This window comes from Miscanthus floridulus, chromosome 8 (genome assembly GCF_019320115.1).
Source record: "Miscanthus floridulus cultivar M001 chromosome 8, ASM1932011v1, whole genome shotgun sequence".
Lineage (NCBI taxonomy): Eukaryota > Viridiplantae > Streptophyta > Magnoliopsida > Poales > Poaceae > Miscanthus > Miscanthus floridulus.
The window spans coordinates 159,199,935-159,212,356 of record NC_089587.1 but is presented as its reverse complement, the minus strand read 5'-3'; the positions used below and the strand labels follow the sequence as shown (position 1 = coordinate 159,212,356).

The following is a 12,422-nucleotide window of genomic DNA, read 5'->3' as shown; positions in this document are numbered from 1 at the left end:
ACTAAGCTACACTCTCTTCTTTGCTTGTTAACCACCCCTACTAATAGCTAGGTACCACTAATGCAGATTATAGATCTAGTTAGAGCTTACAATAATGAGGTCAAATGGCGTGAAGAAGGGTATGTCCTTGCAACAGTTGACGAACACTTGCAGGTTTCAGCAAGAAGCGGTGCCTGTCACTTATTGTCGTGTGCATCGTTTGTTGGAATGACAGATATAGCCACAAAAGAAGCTTTTGATTGGGTATCTAATGTACCTAAATTGGTGAGGACGCTCTGTATTATTTTGAGACTTTCTGATGATCTGAAATCATATGAGGTAAATATCTATCTTTTTTTGGGGTTCCTTATTACCATCATCTATACTATACCTTTGGAACTTGCTCGTAAAAGTAAAGTTTCAGTTTCAGCTTTTCATAAATTACAGTTTCACTTATACTAATACTAGAAATAGGTTTACCGTACCATATCATAAAGTTATGTAATATGATACCAGGTATATGCATTGTTGTTATACATTTCCCAGAAGTATAAGCAAGGAATTACATTGATTTGTATGCAGCGAGAGAAAATGACTTGTCATGTTGCTTCGACAATCGAGAGCTGCATGAAAGAGCATAAAGTACCAGTTCATGTGGCACGTCAGATTATACAAGACATGATAGAGGAAACATGGAAAGATTTTAACGAGGAATGGTTCAACACTAACAATCACGTGCCGAAGGAGTTACTCGAGAGAATATTCAACCTTACAAGAACAATGGAGTTTATGTACAAGCAAGATGATGCTTACACAAACAGTCATGTCATCAAGGACACCATAAGCAAATTGTTTGTAGAGCATGTTCCGATGATCTAGTCTTGATGTATATTTACAAATACAATACTATTTAAACATGTTCAATGTTTAATTAAACTAAACATGTTTGTTGTTTAACTAAACTTCTATTTGCATGATGACGCATACTGGCTTGTGTGGGTTTCCTTTTTCGTGCGTGAGCAAGGTACAATACTGCCCAAATTGAAGGGGGAGGGGCTAAGCTTGTTGATAGCGTCCATCTAAAACACCAACAAGATAGAGAGACAGCCGCCGCCCCCACTCCCATGCCATTGTGCCTCGATTCTTGTCCTCTCTTCCAATCGGTGACCCGTCAGTGGACATAGAAGCATAATCTAGCCCCTTCGTAGATTTAGTTTTTTATTGATCCTTGTTCATCTAGAGTTTAGTTTCTAGAATCATTGATGAGGTGGTGACGATGATGGTGTATTGGAATAAGGTCTCTTTGGTGTCTTCCTACCTCGATGATGTTCGATTCGGTGTCGGCGAGGGGCCAATAAGTGTATAGTTTGTCAGATCTATTGGTTCTCTTTAGATCTTGGCAATTGGTGTGTTTTTCATGGGAAGCAAGGCTTTCAATGCGGTGATTCTGATCTCTTCTTTTGGTCTATTCTATAGCAAGGTCTGGCATCTTCAACACTCTATTCTAATAGTGAAGGGTTGTAAGCCTGCATTCCATAGGGGTTTCCTCTAGCCAATGTTTTATGAGTACTAGATCTCGTTGTTCGTGATGTGTGGCTTTGTGGCAAAGCTTTGGATGGCGATGGTGTTTGCAGGTATCATTTTTCTTTGTTGTTGTCAGGATCAACGCCCTCCTAAGTGAGTACCCAATATGATAGTCCAACAGGGACTATTAGACTGGATATGCCCCTTAGTAGGTCATCCTGGTACACCTCCCATAAGATGTACATAGCAACCAACCGTCATCCAGGATCAACCCAAGAGAGAGAGAGAGAGAGTACATCACAACCAAGCTTAGGTTACATCATAGGTTCAAAGGTACTTAAGTTTACAAGCCTTAGTTCATCACACATGGTCACAAATCACATGTCTACATCGAAGTCTAGCAGAAGTCTTTTAACATAACATAGTTTATTGGTAACTGATGCATGGGTGTGCCACATCCACACATCTACGGAACATGAACTCCTTCACCACTCCTAATCCGGCTAGGACTCGGGAGCATAGAAAAACCATGCAGGGAGCTACATCACTTACAAAACTTAAAATCATATAGGACGAGTACTCAATTGTACTCTGCAGGACTTACCTAATATAGTAAACAAGGATCATGCATTTGGGTAGTAGCAAGGAATGCTTAGTTTTGCGTAAAAGCATTTGAATCATAAATCACAAGTGAATCTTGAGACTTAGCATTGCAAGCATAGCATAGGTAAATAAACTAAGCAATTAGCAAGTTGGAACTCGATCTCCCACGAGTCCTAAATTCCAAAACCAACACTAGTCCACATATAGAAGTTAGAACTTATTGCCTTCAAATAAACACTCTGTAGAGGGGTACAAGTTAACCCACTCAAAACAAGGGATATCATTGGTAAGACCCGTCGGTACAAAAGGGATACCTCGATGTTTCCCCCTTCCGCTAACCCGGCCAAAATATCACATGAAAGGTTTGATTGGTTCCTAGTTAATTCTACCACCATCTAACCGGCGATGCCTTCTTGCCAGTTCCATGGATAGACCGATCGTGATCAGTTACTTGGCTTGCCACTCCCATAAACGGCAAGTGGTCTCTACAATTTTATGTTCTTACCTACTATCACGGATACATGGTCCTTAATCGGTTAGCGAGCTATGTCATTCAAGAGATCACCACCTTCTTGCCATGATAGAACCCCTCGCCGACCATTCATCAACATAAGTTCATCATTGGTCAAGTTTTAGATCATTCTCCATTAATGTTGCTTAGTGGACAATCATGCCTAACATCACGCAAGTAATGAGAAACCCATCATTAACTCAACTCTAGGATCTAAGCATACTAAGCATGAATTAATAAAGAAATTCAAGCAATGGTTGAGTGTTGTGGCATCAACAAGGTATGATAGCTCAAGTAGGTAACTCTTGGTTTATCTAGTCATATAGTAACATATTGATGCAATAGATAACCATAGTTCATTATGCATTTAGCAAAGCATAGGGATGCATAGGGGCCTGTCTTGGACTTTGTCGCTTGGCTCATCGGTTTCCACCGCTTGAGGTTCCTCCTCAACCACGGCCTCCATGGGAATCTCATCACCTATACATGCATGATGCTCGATGAGTGCAAATGCATAAGGTACATGCTATGGGATGTCATGCAATGATATTACTTAGTTAAGGTTTGACTATGTATGTGTAAGTGTTCAAGTGTACATCATTGGACTGTCGGCATGAATCATCGGATAGTCTGGTGTAACTGTTGGACCATCCGGTGGTTCAGGGACTTAGTGAGAATAGAGCACTGGGTCCTTCGAACTCTTCACGACTGAACACAGACTCTTTGGTACTAGGTTTGTATCTTTGAGAATTTTCTCTAGGTTTCGCTATAATTCAACGGAATGTTCTGTCAGGGTGATAGATCATCCGTCAGGTTTGGTCTATAGGGTGTTGGTGTTGCTAAGTGTTCAAGTTCATCAGAACATTCCACTAGAGGTGACGAATTGTCCGATAGGAACTAGTCACACTCGGGTTTCTTACTGACTCTGGCTAATAATTCAGCGGACACTCTAGTGAAATCGATAGACACTTTGTTGTACCAAGTCTATAGCCTAGGATCTCTATCTCTGAATCATAATGCAACAGACACTCCGATAAATATGTTAGACACTCTAGTGAATTATAATGTGTTTGGTTTAAGTGCAGACTGACATACATTTAGTGTTGACGGACACTCTGGCAAATGCGTCGGACTCTCCCTCATATCACTGACAGTGAACATTTCTGTGAGCTAGATATGTGTCGGACACTCTGGTGGTGCTCTATGAGCTAGATATGTGTTATGATAAGTGGGGCCAAGTGAGATCCTAAAGTGACACCTCACATCTGTTGCATGGGTTGGTATACCAGATAGTCCGCTGTTCTGTCAAACCGTCCAATGGTGTCGAAGTTTAATTGATAGTGCAGATGATGTGGTAGATAGTTTGGTAGTGCTGGCGGACTGTCTGTCAAATCAATAGTGGGCAAACTAAATGCATATTTTAGTGCAGTCAAGTTTCTAGAATTTGGATTTTAAATGCAATAATGGTCACGATGCTGATGATTTTAGGTGTGTCAAGATTGGGTCATGACAATTGTCTTTTGAATGTGATTTTCAAGCTCTCAGTGGACGATTGAAGGAAGAAGATAACCAAATTAGTTTCTAATATACTATTATTTTTTAGAGGTTGTTTTGTGTCATGTTGTTCATCTTTTGTAAGTACTCTTCTGAGGTCTTTATCAAGAAGATAACCTAGCATGAACACCATTAGCACCCTTGGAAAGTAAATAACAAGAATAAAATTTGATGGAGTATATGGTGTTAGTCTTGTTCTTACATTCCCTCTCTAAGTGCCCCACTTGCTTGCACTTGTTGCAATACTTGCCATTGCTCTTCACAAACTATTGTGATAGACATAGGCTTTCATGCATTTCATAGGGACATAGCCTAAGCCCTCCTTGTTAAGGAAAAACCTTTGGCTCCCTAGACATTCCTGCAAGAGTGGTTCACCCATATATGCCTTGTTCAATGCATGGGTGAGCTCATCATCCTCCTTCTTGAGGGTCTTATTTTCCATAATGAGAGATGAATCAGTGGTGGATCACTCAAAGGGGTAGCTTTGCTAGTGCTACAAGAAAGGTTACTAGCAACAACAATAGGAGCACAAATATTTTCAATAATTAGATCACAAGTGACTCAGATGCTATCTTTTGCAATAGGCTCATCCCTTTGAGCATGAAGAAAGGAGTGAGCATCATCCTTGAGCTTCTCATTAGAGTCAAGTAGAGCCTCATGAGTAGCCAAATTATCTTCAAAGGATTGCTCAAGAGCTCTATGTCTCTTGTGTCATTCTTTGAATTCCTCCCTCCTTTTGTTCATGAGAGCACTAAATAATGTGCCCGCTAGCCACAACTGCAGCGACCCATTCTTCCCGCTCACCGAGTCAAGGTTGCCATTGGTGCACAGCCGAGCTCCTCCACCTCTCATCTAAAAGGTCCTTGTGTGGTTTTGGTAATTGAGTGACAACCTAGGTGGACTAATTGCGTTTATGTGAGATACACAAGTGATTAGTCCACAAGTACATGTGTGTGAGCAACATATGCCATGAAGGTGGAAATGGCTCGGAAATGTTGCAAAGCTTACACATGTGATGATGAAGGAGCTTATTGCACATGAGACATGACATTGAGTCATGTGATCAAGGTGGATAAGATCAAGACATGACTTGGCTTGATGGACCGGTTGCAAGCGTAAAGGGCAAGTCAGAGGCTTTGGAGCGATGGACCGCGTGGCGGTGAAGCTTGAGCAAGACTTGGCGCCGATGGATGAAGGCAATAGTGAAAAGCAAGTGAAGTCAAGATCAATGAACCAATACGGTCACGTGATGATATGAAGTGGATCATATTATTTGGTGATTGATTGGTGCATGTGTTGCATTAATAATGGAGGAGATGGAATGGAATGCTCAAGGCAAAGGTATAACCTAGGGCATTTCATTTCACTGATCATAGGTGTGTAGAGAAGTTTATGACCAGGTTTAGGATAGATGGCCGTACTATCAAGAGGGGCAAACTTGTTTGCATATCGGTCATCTAGTGCCACTCGAGTGATCTAACTTTGCATCGTCGCTAGGATCGAGTGGCGTGGCAAGTTGAGTGGCTAATCCTTTGGAAAATGTTTGTGAAAATGCTAACACACATACACATAGTGGTGTACACTTGGTGGTGTTGGCACATTTGCAAAGGAGAAGAAGTTGGCAAAGAAAAGGAGTTAGTCGCGCTGATCACGGAGTGACCAGACACGTCCGGTATGGTAACTATTCACCCCCCCTCTAGTCGCCATCTCGACCTTACAAGTGGTATCAGAGGTAGGTCTCTCATTTATGGTCTTTACGACCCGAGAGGATGGCGAACTTTGGGCTAGAAGTTATTTGTGGCTCACACATTTTTGATGGCACACACTATGCACGGTGGAAACATCATATGCTTGATCATTTCCATGAATTGGGTCCCAAGGCATGGTGAATCATTGTTGTTGGTTTTTCTCATGATGCTTTGGATAAGGACAACCTAACCCAAGCACAAGAGGATTGCTTACAACTTGATCATCGTGCTCTTTATTATCTAATGTGTGCTTTACATGGCGATGTTTTTAGACGTGTGTGGGACGTGGAGAGTGCTCATGATATGTGGATGGCACTCCAAGCCTTCTACGGTGACTCCTCCACAAGTGATGATGGCAAATTTAAGAAGGAGGATGATCGCAAGGTGGAGGCACATGAGTGTGTTGAGCATAACCACAATTTGGTGATTGTGGAAGATTGCTCCACCTCATGGTCAAGTGATGTTGATTATGATCGATCTACTACAAGTTCACTTGACAAGGTTGATGATGATGCCACTAGTGTTGCATATGAAGATTCTACCTCAAGCACACTTGGTGGTGATCTTAATGATGTTGGTTCATGCTCAAGCCATGATGATGATGCTACTACAAGCTCTCCAACTATACCACATTGTTTCATGTCACAAGGTGACACAAAGGTATCAAATAATAATGTGGTTGATCATGTTGATTCATATGATAAGCTTGTTAGTAGACTTGCTAGCATGACCGTGTCTTTAGAAAATGAGAAAGCTAAAACAATGAAATTAGAAAATGAAAACTCATTTCTAAAGAACTCTTATGAAGAACATAAGAAATTACTTGATGCTTATAAATCTTCACATGATGAGCTAAAATTGAATCATGAGACACTACTTGCATCTCATGATAAATTATTAGAACAACATGCTTATCTCATTAAAGTGTTTACAAAGAAACTTAAAAATAATAAGAGCTCATCACATGGATCAAATGATAAATTGCAAAATGTTGCTAACCCTTATGATGTAGGCAAGAAGCATGTATCCACCTCTTGTGATGATTTATTAGAAATGCCATATTCTTCACAAATAGATTCTTGTTCTACTCCTGTCTTGTGAGACTAACCTTTTGAAGGAGAATAATGAGCTCAATGAACAAGTGAAGAAATTGAGCAACAAGTTAGAGAGGTGCTACAACTCTCAAGTCACCTTTGAGCATATGTTGAAGACTCAAAGAAACTTTGGTGACGAGTGGCGTTGGCTTCAAGACTAGCAAAGTCAATCATCAAGAAAGCCGCAATGACATGAGGGGCATTGGCTTCAACAAGAGCAAGATCAAGGGGAAGAGATGGGGTAAGAGAAGATATGAAAGAGAGATGAGAAGCTCTCTCATTTCATGTGCTTCAAGTGCCATGAAGTGGGACATCTTGCAAATTGTTGCCCACATGAAGAAAAGCTTAAGTTGAAGAAAGAAGAGAGGCTAAGGCATGTTAAGTGCTTCAAGTGCCGCACATGGGGTCATCTTACCTCAATGTGCCCAACCAAGCAATTGATGAAGCAACTAGAAGAGCCTCAACCAAAGCCACAAGTTGAGCAAGAGAAGACACCCCAAGAGCAAATCAAGATCAATCATGAAGATGGTAGTGATTTGATGATAAAGAAGAAGAAAATAAGAAGGGGTGAAAAGGCAAGGCATCCAATGCAAACTCAAGATGCCAAGATGATGAGCAAGAATAAAGATGAGAAGAAAGATTATGCTCACATTAAGTGCTTCAAGTGTGGAAGTACATGACACTTTGCCTCTAAGTGTCCTACCAAGCTTGAGAAGAAGGCTCAAGCAATCCATGAGAGGCAAGGCAATGATAAGCACCACATGAGCAAGGAAGAGAAGGCTCAATCAAAGAGAAAGTGCTACTCATGCCGGGAAAGGGGACATATGTCATATTCATGTCTTCTAGGTAACACTCCTAAGCGTATTTCAATGGATCATGATTCTATGCTTAGGAAGGATGGTAATGGTACCTCTATGGTTGCTATTGCAAAACATTCCGCTGCTCATACTAAGGCTATGCCTAAGTATGTTGCTCCTAACTTGAGAGGACCCACAATTATTTGGGTACCATCAAAAGGTGGATGATTGATTATATGTACCATCGACATTGGAGACTTGAATCAATTAATTTTATATTGATCATCGTATGTTGAGTCAAGTTGTGAAGCTTAGTGCACATCCTATCCCAATGCCAAGCCAAGAATTAGTAAAGTCCAAAAGTGCTACAACATACAAGTATCATATTCAAGTTGTGGTGATTTATTGGATTATTCGATGGCTTGCAAAAATATTTAAGTTGAAGCTTGCTAGTTAGATGATCATAAGCTAACCAAGGTATATCTGTTGTTAATCATTTCATTTGGGTGCATATGAGTTGATTGGATTGGATAAATATGGAATGTTGCTTGCTATAAGATGTTTGAATGGATAAATAGCTTAGTAATCAAGTTTGGATTGATTTGTGTTGGATAAGTTTATAAGATGATATTTAGTAAGTGAATTGAATGGATTTATGTCTTATAAAAGTATTCAAACAAGTTAGTTTCAAGTTTGATTCACATTTGATGAAGTATAGCTCAAGTGATTGAAATCTGTCCTATATTGAAAATCTGAGTAAGCTGTGATCTTAGCCATGTTTGAGTGATCCAAACTTATTAGATTGGCATAAAAATTGGTGTATATGCTCTAGACTTATGGTATAAGATGCTGTAAAAATTTCATGAGGATTGGATAAGAGATGCTTCTGTTTTGGAGTGGATCTTGTCAGCTATAGTGCAGCAGTTTTCAGCATATAACAATGGTGGAAGAATTGAAATCTGATAGAAGTCTAGAAGTCAAATGAAGCTCAAATTTTTACAGCTGCTAGATAACGTAGTGATGCACATCTCCACCAAATTTAGTAGTATTTGGATTTTTACTTTGAGAGATATGTATTTTTCTTTGAAGAATACAAAATCTGCCAGAAAAGTGATAAATATTGGATTAATCTAGAGTCACTTTGATTGAAAGATCCTTAAATTGGAAACATATTTAAAAGTAATTGAGGAACCTAAGTTTGGTTTTGAGATGATCTAGAAGCATGACAAGCAAAGAGTACAAGGTCATTTGATTATGGTGTGTATGTTGCACATATTTGGTACTCAAAATTAGAAGATCAAGATCAAACTTAAGATGAAGATAAAGTTTAAGTTCTAGTGACTACTGGAAATCATTTAAAAGAAAGAAAATGACTTAAAGAAGGAATTAAGGTTACTCATCAAGTTAAGCCCATCACTTGGATCAATCAATCAAGTCATTTTAAGTGAGTGTCAAGAATGGTTCTTGGAGAAAGATCACTTCTCCCTAGTGTAGGGGCTTGCCGCCTATGTGTAGGTAAACCAAGTATGGTACTTGTAAGGCTAACATGGAAGTGGTGATCCGAGGGACATTTGAGATGCTTAGTTGAAGCAATCAAAAGGATTGATCAAGAAAAGCAAGCAACACCCAAAAGAGAGTCAATCATGATTTTTCAAGTGGTATTCTCACTTTGATGCTCTCATGCAAGCATTGATCAAAATATGAAGCAAGCCAACCACAACAAGAAAGTGCACTTGATCATAAGTGGTATTCATTTCATATGGGTGAAGAATGGAATTCAAAATGGTGTCTATTGGTCTTCACCAAGCTTATAATTGGACATCACATTACTATTGGAGTAATGAATTGGAATCTATATGACTATCCTCTACTCCAACATAGTAAAGGTATCATTGTAATGTGCATGATCATTTCATTCCTTACTAGTATGCGGTTAGTGCATATAGTTCATACTTCATAGGTTCATGCATAACAAATGAAATGTTTAAATTCATAGCCTACTACTATTGCTTGAATGATTAGTTGATCTAGTGGTTAGTATATGAATTTATTCATGAGCTAGTGAACCCAAGTATTTGATTTAATTTGGATTGATAACAAGTGACAAGTACAACATTGGCAAGATAACCCTTGCAAGAGGTGTGAAGAAGCTTGTCATTGGTTCAAACCAGACTTGGTAGCTTAGGCAAATCAATTTAGTTTAAGTCAACCATAGAAGCTCATGATAGTGATAAGAGTACAAGCACAAGACAACAATGCAAATGGATATCTAGTTTGTTTGTTTCAAGTGGTATCTAGACTCAAGTATTTCATCAAGAATTCACATGTGATGTCTAGATCAACTCACAAGTGATATCCTATAAGTGGTACTTATGAAGATAGCAAATGTTCAAGAAATAGTTTTTATTGATAAATCCAATAAGTGATTCCATACTAGAAAATTCTTTCAAGTGGTATCACATCTACACATGGTATCAATCATGCAAGACGATGGTTCCACAAGTAATCCTCAACTTTAAGTGATCATCAAATGAAGAATGCATCCCTCACCTACAAGAGCTCTAGTGTATCAAATGGATGACCCATGCTATGACATAGGGGGAGGTGTCACACAAATTGATATCAAGATCAAAGATCTTATGAGTGGTATCTCAAGAAGCCCTACACAATATACAAGTGGTACAAGTTACAAGTGGTATCTACAAGTGGTGTCATTCCAACAATCAAGTGATGTCTATAAAAATGCAAGATTCAAGCCTCAACCATCTACCCCGAAATGCAAAACTTTGCATCAATGAGATGCACATCTTTCATGGAAATTGATGACAAAGGGGGAGAGATTGTACAAAGATATGAAAGCTTTAAGATTGAGATTGCACAAGGGGGAGAGATAAGATATAAAAGCTTTGGGAAAGATTGAGACAAAGAAGTAGAGGTTGGACATGGACATGGACAAAGAGGGAGCAACATTAATGAAAAGAGATGGATCAAAATTTTTGGACAAGAGAAGCACACAAGTAGGGGGGAGCAAGCTCATGAACTTTGATTGGTTGCATTTGATATGTGCATAGTCATATGCTTGCTTGCATTGCATACGTTTTTAAATTCAATATGCATGCTTGTGTGGTGTATGCTAGTTGTAGAATTTGATTGATGAAATGAAAACTAGCATGCATAGGATGATAGCTTGACACTTGGTATGCTTTTCAAGTAATGCTAGTACCTTGCTTTTAATGGATAGCTAGACACTTGGTATGCTTTTCAAGTAATGCTAGTACCTTGCTTTTAATGTTGATCTCATGTGGTATCTAGTGCTTTTATTTCCAAGTGTTATCTAGCTAACCATGGTGCTAAGGATGAACTTAAAGGTGCAACTCCGATTGGTATCACGCTTCAAAGGATTACTCTATACACCTTAGCATCATTTGGTAGTAATTACTCTCCCATAATTCCAATATATGCATATGTGCAAGCTTCAAACCAAACACTCTAGCACATATGTAGGGGGAGCTAATACTACCGTTTTGGGTTAGTGGTACTTGTCCAAAATCATTTACACATGGTAAAATTGCTTGGGCAAGCAACATGAATCCAAAAGAGCTTAATTTCCATATCTTTATAGAGTTGTCATCAATTACCAAAAAGGGGGAGATTGAAAGGTCCTTGTGTGGTTTTGATAATTGAGTGACAACCTAGGTGGACTAATTGTGTTTATGTGAGATACATAGGTGATTAGTCCACAGATACATGTGTGTGAGCAACATATGCCATGAAGGTGGAAATGGATCGAAGATGTTGCAAAGCTTACACATGTCATGATGAAGGAGCTTATTGCACATGAGACATAACATTGAGTCATGTGATCAAGGTGGAGAAGATCAAGACATGACTTGGCTTGATGGACTGGTTGCAAGCGTGAAGGGCAAGTCAGAGGATTTGGAGCGATGGACCGTGTGGCGATGAAGCTTAAGCAAGACTTGGCACCGATGGACGAAGGTAATAGTGAAAAGCAAGTGAAGTCTAGATCAATGAACCAATACGGTCACGTGATGATATGAAGTGGATCATATCATTTGGTGATTGGTTGGTGCATGTGTTGCATCAACAATGGAGGAGATGGAATGGAATGCTCAAGGCAAAGGTATAACCTAGGGCATTTTATTTCACCGGTCATAGGTGTATAGAGAAGTTTATGACCGGGTTTAGGATAGATGGCCGTACTATCAAGAGGGGCAAACTTGTTTACATATCGGTCATCTAGTGCCACTCGAGTGATCTAACTTTGCATCGTCGCTAGGATCGAGTGGCGTGGCAAGTTGAGTGGCTAATCCTTTGGAAAATGTTTGTGAAAATGCTAACACACATACACATAGTGGTGTACACTTGGTGGTGTTGGTACATTTGCAAAGGAGAAGAAGTTGGTAAAGAAAAGGAGTTAGTCGCACTGGTCATGGAGTGACCGAACGTGTCCGGTATGGTGACCGAACACGTTCGATATTTGGACCTGAGGTGAGCGACTAAGTGTAAGCGACCAGACGTGTCCGGTCGCCATTCTAGACGCGTCCGGTATGAATCAACGAGTATCGGTGTTCAGCGTAACAGTTGATCGGAC

At 39.7% G+C, this 12,422-nt stretch overlaps 1 protein-coding gene across 1 annotated transcript in view; it reads left to right on the top strand.

Moving 5' to 3' along the window:
- Positions 1-910, top strand: part of LOC136477436 (alpha-terpineol synthase, chloroplastic-like) — a 35,671-nt gene extending 34,761 nt beyond the window's left edge. Inside the window, exons 6-7 of the mRNA XM_066475597.1 lie at positions 67-318; positions 562-910. Coding sequence (XP_066331694.1) covers positions 67-318; positions 562-858 — 549 coding nt within the window. The 3' untranslated portion in view covers positions 859-910. The remainder of the gene's footprint in view (positions 1-66; positions 319-561) is intronic.
- Positions 911-12,422: the final 11,512 nt, after the last annotated feature.